This window comes from Myotis yumanensis, unplaced genomic scaffold (assembly GCF_028538775.1).
Source record: "Myotis yumanensis isolate MYYU_CA2020_CCGP unplaced genomic scaffold, mMyoYum1.0.hap1 SCAF_6, whole genome shotgun sequence".
NCBI lineage: Eukaryota > Metazoa > Chordata > Mammalia > Chiroptera > Vespertilionidae > Myotis > Myotis yumanensis.
Genome location: NW_027223757.1, coordinates 88,287,460 through 88,302,655, shown reverse-complemented (window position 1 = coordinate 88,302,655; position 15,196 = coordinate 88,287,460). Strand labels below are relative to the sequence as shown.

The window sequence follows — 15,196 nt, the reverse complement described above, 5'->3', positions numbered from 1 at the left end:
GTGTGAACTAATATAAATTCAAAGTAAACATCATTACATAAAAGGGTACGGTCTTTTGTTTTTTTTAGTTTTATTCATTTCAAACGGGCCGGATCGGGCCAGCGGGCCGTAGTTTGCCCACGGCTGGTCTAGGCTCTCTCTGGCCATTTTAAACCCTCTGGGATCCAGGCTGTGTGCTTCAGGATCCTCATCAGAACAATGGGGACTAAATGATGCCACTTCACAACCCAGGGGTGCTCTAGAAGCTCTGGGTTAGGGGCAAAGGGTGGGGTCAGAGTGGAGAAGCAGGAGGCCGAGGATGAAGCCTGTGCCTAAAGGGGCATCCTCCCTAGACACACAGCTGGCCCCGGAGCTGCTGGCAGCCTGGTTCTCCTGGCACAAGGCAGATTCCGGGCCCACTCCTGGGTCTCTGCCATCTCTCAGCAGCAGGTCTTCCGATTCTAGGGGCAACAACTGGGGTGTGGGAGGATGGTGAGCATTAATGAAGCAACACTCGCGTGGCTCCTAGGACAGTGCCTGGCTGAAGGCAGGGGCTCAGTAAATGTGACCTTTCTTATTACCCCAGTTTACAGATGGCCAGACTGAGGCTCAGAGATGTTCAGTGAGCAAATGAAGTGGATTTGAACCCAAGACTGATGTGTATAAGTATGTGTGTGTATGTGTGTGTGTGTGTGTGTGTGTGTGTGTTCCCATGTGTGTTTATATTCATCTAAAAATGTTCGCTCTTTCCCCATCTAGTCCCCCAGAAGAGGGATATGATCTTCAGTTTTGGAAAATAAACACATTCAAAGGAACCTGGAGCTTGGAAAGGAACCCAAGCTATATGGTCAAGATACACCGGTCCTTTTCCGTGCCCGCCTCCCCCGCCCTTGCTTTTCTTCTCCCTGCCTCGCCCTCCGCCTTTGTTGTCTCCCCCTCCCCTCTCCCACCCTCTCCATCTTCCCTAGTGAAAGGTTCTGTCCCCCACCCACTGGCCAAGTCTCCGTCCTGAGGAGAGCGGTCTCCTTAGCCAGGGACAAAGGAGGGGGGTGGCCTGCCGGGGGACTGTCTCCGAGGGCCAGCCTCGCAGCATCTTTTCCCCAGATGCCCACAGCAGCTGCTCCCCTTCCCGTTCCTAAGGATCATCTGAAAACCAGTTTTCTGAACGGAAGCTGAAGGGGCCCCACTTTAGGAGGGTGAGGAGCAGGACCCAGGGCTCTGGGCTGGGGAGGAGGCACTGGGAGGTGCTCCCGAGACAGGCCGCACCCTCTGTGCTGCCGCAGGCCCAGGGGAACCCGGGCACTGCTGCTCCAGCCTGGCGAGCAGGTGGCCTAGGCTGCTCTGGGAGCAGCTGCTCTTCATCCCTGAGCTCTGGTCTCCTCATCCATGAAATGGGCACATCACCTGAGCAGGTCAGCGCACAGCCAGCTCCCAGCAGCACCAGCTCAGGGTGGTCGCTATGTTTTTGCGCATGCCTGTTGTTGGTTTAGGAACTGGTATTCTATCTGTTCAACTTTCTTTAGGGAGCTTCTGCCCTCCTTTCTTAGTCCAGGTGGGCTGCTAGGACAAAATACCACCGACTGAGCGGCTTATAAACAACAACACGCTTTCTCACAGTTCTGGAGGCGGGAATCCAAGATCACGGCAGCGGCAGGCTTGGTGTCTGGTCGGAGCCCACTTTCTGCTTCACTGGTGGCTGTTCTTCCTGCCCTCGCAGGTGGGAGGGGCGGGGAGTCCCTGGGCACCAGTCCCATTCACAAGGGCGCTGCCCTCATGTGGGTTGGGGGCCACAAACATTCAGACCATCGCAGGGCCGGAGCTCGGGGCCCTGCCCGCAGTGTGGAGGGCACAGGACGGACTCCCCAGCACATCTGTCCTCTCTCCCAGCGCATCCTCCTTCTGACACGTTTCTGAGCACCTGCTATGGACCTGGATGGACACACTTCCATTGGGACAAACGTCATGGAGCACCTGCTACGTGCCAGGCCTGGGCTGAGGCCGGATGTCCAGGAGAGAAGGCAGAAACATCTCCCCTCCAGAGCTCACAGTCTAGTGAAGGAAAGTCATAAGGGGATGGCGACAGGACACGGTAACAAGAGTCGCTGAGCACCTCGCATGTGCCAAGCGTGGCACTGGGTGCTGTGGGCACAGAGAGGAGTAAAACAAGACTCCTATTGGGGAAAACCAAGGAATTAGCCAGGAGACACTCAAGAGGGTTCCAAGGTGCCTAGACGGCAGCAAGCACAAGGGCCAGGGCCCTGCGGAATTGAAGGAGGGGGAGGAATCACAGAACGCTTCCAGGTGGGGGTGACCCCTCCACTGAGGCTCTGACGGTGGAGGAGAAGCGTGTTTAGGGGAGCCTTCCAGGGTGCTTGAGGCTGACAAAAGACCCTATGCTGCCTCTCCAAGGTTTCTTAGTGAGGGGGGTGCCGGAGCCGGTCCCGAAGCCTGAGTAGGAGCTCAGGCTGGAGAGTGGGTGAGGACACTTCAAAAAGAAGGGGCCACGCTGCAAGGAGATGGGAGGAAGCACTTGCAAAGGTAGAGCAATCTGATTCCTTAGCTGCTATGAGTTTGGAGGACTTGGTCCTGGGGGTGGGAACCAATGGACAGGCCGAGGGATGAGGGCAGGGGCGGGTTTTAGAAAGCAGACCCTCCAGGAGACCAGGTAAGGAGGGAGGGAGAGCAGGCAGGTGGTGGAAGAAAGGAGTCAGACCTCAGGCCCACTCTGAAGCTCCCTTGCCTTACACGCTGGGGAGACAGTGCTGCCACGTGTCAATGCACCTTCTCCAGCAGCCCTAGGGCACGCCCCCCCGCCCCCCCGCCATGGCACCCAGCATCGCCCAGCATACCCGAGACAGAACCAGGAGGTCTGCGAACACTGGCCACTGACTGGGTACAGGCCTGGGCCAGTTCCGAAACAGGCTGCGGCTGCTCAGAGCCTGACTGATGGGGAGACAGGGATCATTCCGGGTGGCACATGCTCAGATAGAGGCGGTGGTGGTGGTGCAAATGCAGAGGCTTGGGCCCCAGGTGCTGAAGGAGAGGCTGAATAATCTGCTCCCCGTGTCTCTGGGCTCAGGGACCACCCCCTCCCTGGGTGCCCTCAGATGCCCACCGTCTTCAACGGGGCTCTCCCAGGAGCAAGCCCAGCGAGGGGACTGAAGGCAAGCGGTTCGTGTCTGTTTGGGAGGGGCTCTCAGGAAGCATGGCTGCACTGCTGTTGGGAAGTGAGAAGGGAGACAGGCCGGGGAAGGAAGCCAAGAGCAGGTGCATTCCTGAGCTCAGGGCGTCGGGGAGACTGTGGTACCCACCTGAGCTGTCCGATCCCGTGGTGAGGAGCTGGGCACTTACCGATCCATTCCTGTCCCTTCACGCTCGAGAACCGCTCCTAGGGGAACACAGGGCTCCACTCCCAGTCAGAGAAAGCCTGGCCGAGGGTGGATGGTCTTCCATGTGCTGAGGGCAGGCTCCCGAGCACCTGCTGGCCATGACTGTCACTGTAATCTGCGTGCTGCCAGGTCACTGTGTGATGCCCCCTCCAGCATCAGGGTAGACTCTCCCTGAGGACAGACCGTCTCCACTTTACGGTGGGGGTGGGGAGCCTCATTCAGTGTTCAGTAGACACTTAGGAATAGATGTAATTTGGAGGTTAATAAGCTCTTAGTGAAGACCTAGTTCAGTCTGAATACTTTTCTTGCCTCTGATCTTCCTCTGTCCTCTCCTCTCCTCACCCTCCACCCTAGCAGAGTAGAGCCTGCAAGTTGTTCTCAATAGCCAGCTATCTCTCTCTCTGTGTGTGTCTCTCTGTCTATCCATCCATCTAGCCATCCACCTATCCATCTAGATCAGTGGTTCTCAACCTTCCTAATGCTGCGACCCTTTAATACAGTTACTCATGTTGTGGTGACCCCCAACCATAAAATTATTTTCCTTGCTACTTCATAACTGTAATTTTGCTACTGTTATGATTCATAATGTAAATATCTGATTTGCAGGATGTATTTTCATTGTTACAAATTGAACATAATTAAAGCATAGTGATTAATCACAAAAACAATATGTAATTATAGATGTGTTTTCAGACGGTCTTAGGTGACCCTGTGAAAGGGTCGTTCGACCTCCAAAGGGGTCGCGACCCACAGGTTGAGAACCGCTGATCTAGCTAGATGTACACTTGGCCCTGAACAACAGAGTTGAACTGCACAGGTCCACTTGCACGTGGATTTCCCCCCATAACTATACCATTGGCCTTCTCAATCCCCAAGTTGCCCATTTGCAGATTCAACTAACAGCAGGTAGAAATTCGCGGTTTTGATCTGTGGTTGGGCAGCGTGGGTGTGGAGGGCGGTCTATAAGCATCGTTCTCCTCCATCGTACATGAGACCTTAGCATCCAGGGATTGGGCATCCCTGAGAGGAGCGACTCAAGGGACGCAGATGCCAGGGAACGATGACAGTTTGGGGGAGTCAAAAGTTATTGACACGTGGATTGTTTTGCTTTGAGGGGGTCAGCACCCCAGACCCTTCTGGTTCAAGGATCAACTGTATTTGCCTTCCTTTAGAGTAATAAAAGGCCCAAGATGTAACCTTGCCAGTGGCTGCCTGGAATCAAAGGCACTTTTCCCAGCCCCTTCCACTGCCCAGGTGTCTTAAGTCCTGGCCAATGGGTGGGTCTGACAACTGGGGCTCTCAGGGTGTGTCCTTGTGGGAGGAGGGGCACGTCTCCCCTTCCTGCCTGCTGCCTGGAGTGTGGGTGTCAGGCTGGGGCCGGGGCAGAGCAGCACCTTGGAGCATTAGGTGGGAGCTGGGGACCAGGAGAAGGTGGCAGCCAGGAGAGCTCAGGACTGGTGCTCAGCAGCCACGCTCCAACCCTGGCCCGAAACTCTATCTCGCTTTTAGGACCCAGCCCTTGATCGCCATTGCTGTTTGGGGTCTCTGTCCTGTGCAGCTGAACAAACACCCTAGTGACACACAGTGACTGTGAGGCCCACTTCAGTGAGAGGCGGGAGTGACGGACTCCCGGGCAGTGGAGAGGAGCTTGCTGGAGAGAATGGAATGGGGCCACTGGCTGTCTCCCCCTCCTGCCCCCATCCCTCCTCCAACCCTCCCGCCTCTCCTCAGCCTCTACCTCTCCCCCCTATCTCCTCCCCTTCCCCTTCCTCCTCCCTAGACCAGGCCTCCTCTGGGCTTTAAGTTCTGTTCTCTCCCCAGAAGCTACTCCAACAGAACCTCTTACCCTTCGGAATGTTCCAGACATGCCCCGGGCAGGTCCCAGTTCTTGTGGTTGGGGGGGGGATCCCCTTTCCCGCCCCCCCTCCTCGTGGGCAGTAGGGGACAGGATCAGTGCCCGCTCAGCACTTGCTCCCAACCGCCCCCACACCTGGCCCGCATGTGTTTGGAGGTAAAATACCGGGAGAGGATGCAGGGGTCCCAGGGAGCAGCCACGAGCCATGGGCCCACGTTATCAAGGGACACTGAGGTCTGAGAGCTCCCGTGGGGGCTGCAGGAGTGGGGCCCCCAGGCCTCCCCAGCAGCAGGGCTCCACCACCCTTCCTTCTCGCCCTCCCCTCCCCCAAGCCCAGAGTCTCAGGGCGCCCTCCGGACAGAGCTGGGACAGGGGCGGCCCTGTAAGGAGTCACCCCTCGGAGTGGGTCTGCCCTCCCAGTGGCTCCCAGGTGTTGGGGTGACACTTTCCGGGAGGGGTCTGCTGGCGGGTGACCTTGGACGAGTCCCAGGGCTCCTCGGGTCCAGTTTCCTCTGGGTGCCCGAGAGGTGGGGGTGGTTTGGCTTTCCTTAGCCGGGGCACCTGGGAGGAGGTCGGGGTGCGGGGGTGGCGCTGGGGGCGCAGGGCCGCCCAGCCTCCCCGGGTGCCGGACAGACGGAGCGCGCGGCGGGCTGCGGGGTGCCGGCTGCGGGGAGGAGGAAGGCCGGGGACCCGCTGGCCCCTCCCGCGGGCGGGGCGCCCCGCGCCGGCTCCTCCCCGCGCCGCCCGCCCGCCCGCCGGGCTCAGTCGCCGGTTCCGCAGGTGGCAGCGATGGCCCGGTCCTGAGCCCGCCATGGCCGGCGCCCCGGGGCCGCTCCGCCTGGCGCTGCTGCTGCTCGGGGCGGTGGGCAGGGCCGGCCCCCGCCCGCAGGTGAGCCCCGCGGGGAAGTGGGGGCGCGGGCGGTCCCGGCAGGGGCGGCGGGACTTGGGAGAAACTCCGCGACCGCAGGCGGCGGGAGGAGGGAGCGGGAGCGCCGGGACCCGGGGACTGCGGAGCTGGTCCTGGGCTGGGCGGACGGGGTGGCCTGGCCGGGGCGACCCTCCCCGCGCCGCGCCCGCTGCCGGGCCGCCCGGGCCCCTCTGCGGGGCGCCAGCTGCCCCGCGGCCGCCCGGCGCTGACTTGGCGCCGCGTCTCCCAGACACTTTCCCAACTCCTTCTCCTCGGACCCGGGCCCGCCGCCCGGCCCGGCCCGGCCCGGCTCGCCCCTCCCCGGCCTCAGCCTCTCCCCTGCGCCCGACCCGGCCCCGCCCCACTGCGCCCCGACCCCTGCCCGCAGTGCCACCCCAGCTGCCCTCTGGCTGGTCGCAGACCCTGAGACCCTGAGACCCTGAGAAGGCGCTGGGGACGGAGGGGGCGGGGTGTGGGCCCCCAGCGCAGCCTTTGACTCATAGCCCCAGGGACCCTGCGGTGCTCCTCACCGTCCTTCCTGGTGACCTCGCAGATGGAATTTGCAGCAAGCAGGCTGGAGGCTCCTGCCCCGCTGGAGGCAGCAGGCCCCCCTACACCAGCCTGAGCCCCCTTCTGACCCCCTGGTGGACAACACACACCAGAGCGCATCCTGAGACAGGCAGACACCTTGGCCTCCTCGCCGCTGGAGAGCAGGCCCCGGGGAGGACCGCTGAAGCGCCCTCCATGGCCCCCACCGCCTCCCTGCCTGTCCCGTCTCCAGCCCCGTGTGGTCAGCCTGCATTTGGGAAGGGGGCTGTCCTAAGACGCTGTGAGAAGCCTGGGCAGAGAGGAGGCACAGGCTTGGGTGGCCTGTCCTGTGTTGGCAACTGTCCCTTCCATCGCCTCCCATTCCCAGCCCCAGAACCCACGAACCCAGAGCTGCGGGGAGTGCGGGTGCCTATACAGGCCTTGGAAGCTGTCCCAGCACAGGTGGGAGGCAGAAGGAGGGGCTGTTGCCCTGGTGGGGGCCTACTCCACCCCTTAGAATCCAGATGTAGACAGATGTGCCTTCCAGCTAAGGTGCCAGCCCATTTTCAGCCCCCAAGTTCCTTTCCAGATGCCCTCTGTGTCCCTGTCCCCCAGCCCAGCTACTGCCTCTGGCCATAGGAGACACCCCCCTACCTCCACCCCCCTAACCCCCACAGACACACACAGCATCTCCCCAAACCCCTCAGCCAGGCCTTGGCTTCCCTGGTGCACTTGCAGGCCCATGACCTGCCTCTCCCTCACCTTCACCTCCCATCCTGGGCGAAGGTGGGGTGGGGCTCCATCCCGCTCCAGGCCGGGTGTGTAGATGGGTTTGGATTCAGGGAAGAGGAGCGGTTCTGGAGGCTGCCTGTCTTCTCCCCAAAGTTCCTTCCTTTCCCCTGAGGAGACAGGCTCCTTGAACCTGCCCTTCCTTCTGATCCCCTCATTCCTCAACCCTGGGCGAAGGCTAAAGCCCAATATCCTGGGGCCATAGCAAGGCTGGGGGCAGGGAAGGGCAGGGTGAGCCAGGCTCTGAGCAGAGATGGTGCCGCCTGGGGTGTGCTCTTGTTGGGGGGCCCTGAGCATCCCCGGCTACCGTGGAGATGTGAGGGACAGGGACTTTGAGATGAGACCGCAATGATTGTGACAACCTCATGCCCGCATATAAGACTAAAAAAAGGTAAATTTTACATTCTATTTTCTGTTCATGAGGTTGGCAAGACTAGCTACCCCCTCCAGGCCACTGATGGGGGCGGGGAGCTCAGAAAAGAAGGTTCCCTGTGTAAGGTGGCCCCGCGGTTCAGGATCAGAGAGGAGCAAGGGGTGCGGGGCCGGGCTGGCGCCTAGTACCTGGCTGCCAGGTTGGACTGAAGGCAGGTCCCACAGGGAGCTCTGCGGTCAGGTCAGGAAGCAGCCCCTGCAGGCAGGGGGGTGAGCTCTGAAGAAGGAACCTAGGCTTCTCCATTGCTGCTGGGAAGGCCCACCCACCCTGCTCCTGGCCTCCACAATCCCCTGTGAGGGAGCTTCTCTGCTGGGGGACAGGGAGGCCTTTGACACCCAAATTAGAACCAGACAAACCTGGTTCACATATTGAGTCTATCAGCTGGTGATCTTGGATGGGACACCCGACCATCCCGAACCTCAGTTTCCTCATCTGTAACTAGAATATGGAGAGCACGGAGACACTGGCACCTGAGACAGCTTCGGCCACTTGGCAGAACTGACCCATTTGTCCTCGGGAATCGGGAAGCCTTCCCCGAGGCAGCAGATTAGGGCTTGGAGAGGGGCTGTGGAGGCCCAGCTCTGCACCCCAGTGGAGGACGGAGGGAGTCCAGGGTGCACCGCGGTCAGCGTGGATGTTGTTCTGAGCTGGGCTCACTCCTGGACATGGGCCCAGGTGGCTGCCGGGGCAGGAGCAACCAGCAAATCACATCCTGCCCTCTGATGCCTTAGCTGCCACCTGCCTCTATACACACTCGTGTGTGTGTGTGTGTGTGTGTGTGTGTGTGTTAGAGAGATACAGAGACATAGAAACAGGGAGAGAAACTGAGAGACAGACCAGGAGGTAAGGGCTGTACGGGCCTGTTTCTCTGAGTGTGACCCTGTGCGTGTGACAGTCTGTCTGTGTGTGTCCCTGTGTGAGACATCTCAGCATGTGATTGCGTCTGACAGTGCATATGTGTTTGTGACCTCATGTGTGATACTGTGTCTGGGAAGGTGTGTGTGTGTGTGTGTGTGCGTGACATCTTAGTGTGTGACTGGCTGGCTGCCAGGATGAGCCTGGGCGTGGGTGAGAGATAGAGCGCTTGTCACAGAATGTGTGGCTGTGTCTCTGTATGTATGTGTGTGACACTGTGAGTTGAGTATATGTCAGTCAAGGAACATGTGTGTGTGTGTGTGTGTGTGAGTGTGTGTCTTGTAGGCAGTGTCTCAGCATGTGAGACTCGGGTCATCTCTCAGGAAGTAAGCATGTGCTGACTTGGGGGGTAATGTGTGTGACAGGGGATCCGTGTGAGGTTCTTGTGCGTGTGAGAACGTGTGTGCACTATTCCTTTCCCTGCCCTTTCGCTCCTGTATCTGGAGCCCTTTAAGACAACAAAAAGGAGGGGTGTCTAAGAGCCAGGGGCCGACAGCCCCACCCCTCCAAGGGCACAGGGGCCAGTGGTTTGGGACCTGGGAAGTGGCCAGAGGAAGGGCCTCGGGGTCCTGGGAGGAGCCTTCGGGGAACAGAGGTGTCTTCCCAGCCCTCTTTCTTCTTTGGGGGGGCCCTCTCCCCTTTTTCCCACCTCAGTGGCCCAGAGAGGCAAGGTCTCTTTCCTCCTCCCCTTCAATCAAACCAGTTCCCAGGAAAGAAAAGAATCCAACGCACTTACTCACTGGGAGGAATGAAACCGTAGGAGGGATTTTCAGGTTAGCAGCGAATCTGGAGAGAGTGCCCTCCTGGGGCTTGGCTGGGGGGGCGGGGGGGGGGTATGTAGTTCGGAGCATTCTTCCACCTCCGTCCTTCCTCTCCGCCCCCTCCTCCTCACGCTGTCACCTCATGAGGGTGCTCACCTGCCTTGTCTTGCTGGATCTGTGCAGTAACTCTTTGAGAACGATATGTCCATTTTATAGGCGAAGGAACTGAGGCCCCAAAAGAGTAAATATGCCCCTTCAGTCACAGCTGAGATCTAAACCAAGAGGCCAGGGGTCCTGGTACTCGTTGACTCCCAGTTCAGTGCTCGCACACCACTCCCTCCTGCCATCCACTTTCTCACCTCCTGAATCTGAGAGACACCCCCTCCTATTGTAAACTCCACCCTCATTTGCCCTCACCCCCCTCAGAGAGATCCCATGAAGCCTGGCAAATCCCAATTTTAAAAACTGCCAACCTGCCGGCACCCAGGCCTAAGGGCCCCTCCCCTCTGCCCTGTACTCTGGGCCAGCTCTGCTGCCCTGTGAGGGGCAGGCACCCTCCACTGTGTCCTCCCGCCAGCCAGCAGCCCAAGCCCCACCTGGCTGGCTTGGGGCGGGGCCTCGTGCCACGGGAAGATGCAGTGGGGCCGGGGCTGGTGGACAGGGCCTTGCCCCTCCTCACTGTTCCCTCCCGTGGACATGGAGTCCCCCGCGTCCCTCTTGGCTGCTTGATCCTTGGGTGAAAGTATGTTTGCTTCCTGCTTTGGGGAGGGTGTTGATCCTAAAAGTGATGGAGGGGTGGGGCCCAGACTCCCCAGGAAGCCAGGCTGCTTGTTCCACGGCTCCTTCTCCCACAAACAGCAGAAATCCCGAGGCCGTGCCATTAACCCTGCATTTTCCCTGCCAGGGACCGCTCTCAGCATTCACTCACCCATTCCTCACAACAAGCCTGGGTGGGGAGGGACTGTTATTATTCCCATTTTGCACAGGTGAAAACTGAGGCTGGGAGTTAAAATTCTTGCACAAGGTCACAAACAATTTATGGGGGTGGGGGGGGTTAATTAATTAATTCCATGTCAGGTCCAGGTCTGAGCCTAAAGCCAGGGCTGTGTACCCTCCACTGTGTTACTGAGTCCACCTGAGCACCTGGGCCCGGCTGCCCCGGGTGGCCCCCAGCCCCGCCCCAGGCCAGATCCTCAACTCTGTCCAGGTCCCGCTCTGGCCCGGGAATCCTCCTGAACCTCAGTCCACGGCTTTGCTCTGCTCCCGGAGTATCAGCGCCCCTGCTCTGCACCCTGTGCCTGCCAGGCCCTTCTGCTGCCACGCCCTCCCCCCCCACCCTCGCTAGCCCAGTCCCTCCCCACCCACCCTTGGTTCATCCCCAGCTCCCCGTTTCCCAGGGCCTGGAGTCTGTACTGAGCCTGGCCCAGCCTGAGCCCACTCATCACCCCTTCTCTGTCCTGTCCTGCAAAAGCAAGGACCCACCCCACCCACAAGTGAAGGGCACAGCCCTGGCCTGGGGCCTCTCTCAGGCCAGAGCTGGGTCCTACATCTTCATCTACCCCAGGCCCGCCCATCCCCCACACCACCACCCAGAGCCTGGCACAGTGTGGCTCCCATAACCCCAGGTGGGGAGAGGCCGGAGGCCCAGTTAATTAGTCCTGGGAGGGGCCACAGGAGGGGTGTGAGCAGTATTTGGAGACCCCAAGATGGTGCAGGACCCCTGTTATCAGGGAGCTCTATCTGAGGGGGACACAGGCCTGTTATTTGTGTGTGTGTGTGTGTGTGTGTGTGTGTGTGTGTTCTCATAGCACTTTACTTATTTTTAATTATAATTGACATACGATATCATATTAGTTTCAGGTGCACAACATAGAGATTCAACATGTATTTATCTTCTGACATGATCACCATGATAAGTCCAGTGTACATGGTTGTAGCAATACTATTGATTATATTCCCTACACTGCACGTTATATCCTCGGGGCTTATTCTTCTTATAACTGGAGCCCCAGTCTGAGGGGGACACGGCCCTGTCCTCAGGGAGCCCCAGTCTGAGGGGAACACAGCCCTGTCCTCAGGGAGCCCCAGTCTGAGGGGAGACACAACCCTGTCCTCAGGGAACCCCCATCTGAGGGGGACACAGCCTGTCCTCAGGGAGCCCCAATCTGAGGGGGACACAGCCCTGTCCTCAGGGAGCCCCAGTCTGAGATAGAGCAGGTGACAGTCTGCCTGCGTCTGAAGCTCCCTGAGGTGGTGGCCAGGCCTTCATGGCCTGACCTTGGCCTTTAACCTCCCCACCCCCACCCTGAGACCTCTGGTCTCCACAGCTGCCTTGTCCCCAGTCCTTGGCCCAGACATACCTTCTGCCCCAGTTCCCAGCAGTGACCTTGCTTCCTGCCTGCTCTCCTCCCAGAAGGAGAGGTCAGGGGAATTCTCCCAGCCTCTGCCCTCCTGCCACCAGGGCCACCTGCCCCACCAGCCCCAGCAGCCCCACCTGCCCCACCTGCCCCATCTGCCCCAGCAGCCGCTGCAGGCAGGGCCGGAGCCACAGGAAAGGGATTTGGAGGGTGGGATGGGTCCACCAGGCCTCACTTGTAGCTAAAATCCTGCCCCTGCCTTTGCTGCTGTTGAGGTTGATTAAGGAATCATGTTATTGATTTATTTATTTAACAAATACACTTGAACTTTGCCCTCACAGGAGCTCCATCCTCCAGGTGGCCCTTGTGGCCTCAGCACGCTTACTCCAGGAATGTGGCTGGGGCTCAAGCAGGCCTGGTCCCCTCCCTGGGGGACCAGCACATGGTACCCTGTGTCTTTTACGGGCCAAGCTGTGTCTTATAAGCCAGGACTCAGCTCCCCAGTGGGTGAGGTGCTCAGAAACCAGACCAGTAAGGCTGTGAGCTTCCAAAGCAAACTATTTTGATTTCAGCACACGTGTCTATGTTTGTGATTTCAAAAAGTGAAATTTTGTTTTAAATTATATATAGATCCTAAATTTTACATGTGGGGCTCCCTGGTCATTTCAGCATCTGCAGCCTCTACATGAGGAATATTTATAATCTTGAGCCTGTTCAGGAAAAAAAAAAAGAAGAAGAAGAGGAAAGAAAAGGAAAGGAAAGAAACAGAGTTTCAAGACAAACCTAAAGGAAGTACATAAAAATGTTTGGAAGGGACCATTCTCACTTGGGTGGGTCCATTGGGGTCCTCATGCTAAAAGGCCAGTTCTGTTACCTTATCTGAAAATTGAAACTCATGTTCCCCTAGTCACAGATGGGGGACCCCTCCCATCACAGGCCTGAGCTCCATGTTCTGGAACTTTCCTGACCCCTTCCCACCAGGTCCCCAGGACTCCTCCTCTCCAGCGACTGAAGATGAGCTGCATATTTGACCTGTGTTGTTATGTTAAAGGGGGACACTGGGGAGTGGTGTTGCCTCCCCCACAGGATTGCTTTGTGCAGGAGGGAGCGAGTTACCAGCAGTGAGCCCCACCACACCCGTGCCCCCCAGGACTCCAGCTGGCCTCAGCTCTGCCCCTTAGGGTGCTGTGTGACCCTGACTGTGTCCCTCTCCCACGCTGGGCCTGTATTTCCCTTCTAAAATGGTTGAAAGTTTGAGAATCCTGTTGGCAGGCTGACTGGGCACTGGGAGCGGAGCCCTTGGCAGTCACAAAGCATGGGGTTCCCAGGGACTTCCTCCTCGGTGAGGTCAGAGGAGACCATGATTGACACCCATGCTCCCCTCCCTTCTCCCCTCTCCTCCCCCAAAGCATCCAGTCAGGAGACACTTGCTGGGCACTGCCACACATCAGACTGGGAACCAGTCCCTGGGAGGGACAGAGACATAAAAACGTCCCTCTGAGGCACCACTGGTTCCCTCCCCTTCTTAGGCCGCCAGCACCTGGTGGAGTTCGGGGCTCTAGATCCCCTGGACATCCAGAAACCAGGTGTGTTGGGGGCGGGGTTAGAAGAGAGGTTGGCTTGAACCAGAGGGTCCCCATTTCTGCCCTCCCCCCAGGGTGCCACCCTGTCCCTCTCGGAGACAGTGCAGAAATGGCGCGAATATCGCCACCAGTGCCGGCGCTTCCTGAGGGAGGCTCCACCCCCAGCCACAGGTGAGTCCAGGTGGGCCCCCCCAACTCCCCGTGCCTTGGGTGGGCATCCTTCGCCTCTGGGCCGCCATATCTGCCCTGTGCTTTGGGGTGTTGTCTTGTTGATGTCTATGCCCCTTGTCCCCGGCTTGGGCCCCTCAGGCCTTTCCATTCTGTGTCCTCAGCACTTCCCAGCCTGTGCAGGGATGGTAGGCCCACCAGCATATTTATAACAACGAATGTTTGAGGGGGAGTGGGGTTAGGAGACCCATAGGCCTGGGTTCAAATCCTGACCCTGCAATCACAACGCAGCAACCTTAGGACGGTGAGAACAGCCATGCGAGCTACTATTCCCCCCTCGAAGGCATAAGAACAGTCCTATGGAGACTGTTTATTGAGCACTTACTATGCTCCGTCATCTCCATGCCATGCACTATGTGTCCCCACAAAGCCCCGTGGAACCGGGATTAGCCCCATCTTACAGATGAGGGAAGACAGACATGAAGCAACTTGCTCCAAGTGCCGCTAAGTGACCAAGTCTGCTTGCCTGGCAAACAGTAGGTCTCAGTGGAGGTTCACAGAGCGCAGGGTCCTGCCCCCACCAGCCCCGCGGTGGGGAAGGGCCTCGGACAGGTCGGGACTCAGGACTGTTCTCTCTGCACCCAGACCTGTTCTGCAACCGGACCTTTGATGACTATGCCTGCTGGCCAGATGGGCCACCCGGCTCCTTCGTGAATGTCAGTTGCCCCTGGTACCTGCCCTGGGCCAACAGCGGTGAGTCCCCTCCCCTGGTGTGGACCACCCTCCGGCGTCCAGGAGGCTGGGATGCAGTTGGGGTGGGGTGCCCGCTGCTTCCTCTCCACTGGGACACAACCTTCCTCACCCCAGAAGGTCTTTAGGCCTCCTTCTGGGTAGCCTGCCTGCCTTTCCTTAGGGTGAGGGGCAGTGGGGGACAATGGGCGTAACTGGGCCTGAGGCTGTGCTGGCAGGTGGGGTGGGGGAAGTGTGGGGTCTGACTTAAGGAGAAATGTGGGCCCCTCATCCAGTAGCTAGGAAAGGAGCCAGGTGGGAACAGTGCTGGGCTTTCACAGAGGCACCTTACCTCGAGGTGCCATTGCTCTGGTGTATGTATGTATGCATGTATGTATGCATGTGTATGTGCTGGGTGTTGTTGGTAGGTACCCTGTACCTGGTGGTGGCATGTAGCCACCTCCTAACTCTTCAGGGCTTCGCCGGTCAGATGGACCCAGTGGGAGTAGTGGTGAGGGCATTGGGGAGCTGTCCCTAAGGCCTTCCAGCTCACTCCTGCCTGCAGGGGACGCCCTGCATGGGGAAAGGTGTGACCAGGTAAGTGAGGGGTCACTGGAGTACAGAGACATACAGAGGCTGCATGGGGGTCTCTGACTGGAGGGGTAGTTAATGCACCCCCACACTACCCATCTATCTCAGGTGTCAGGGAGGTTAACGAAGACACGCACCCTGCCTCCAGGAGCTCAGTCCCAATCAGGGGAGAAAAGACACTCTCATAACAATGACTATAGTCAGGGCTGATA

At 58.8% G+C, this 15,196-nt stretch overlaps 1 protein-coding gene across 3 annotated transcripts in view; it reads left to right on the top strand.

The window, feature by feature from the left end:
• The first annotated feature begins 6,013 nt into the window (after positions 1-6,013).
• The window catches only part of GLP1R (glucagon like peptide 1 receptor), a 32,284-nt gene continuing 23,101 nt past the window's right edge, over positions 6,014-15,196 (top strand). For all 3 annotated transcript variants that reach the window (XM_070419411.1, XM_070419410.1, XM_070419412.1), the window contains exons 1-3: positions 6,014-6,112; positions 13,571-13,667; positions 14,310-14,417. In XM_070419411.1, coding sequence (XP_070275512.1) covers positions 6,035-6,112; positions 13,571-13,667; positions 14,310-14,417 — 283 coding nt within the window. In that variant the 5' untranslated portion in view covers positions 6,014-6,034. The remainder of the gene's footprint in view (positions 6,113-13,570; positions 13,668-14,309; positions 14,418-15,196) is intronic.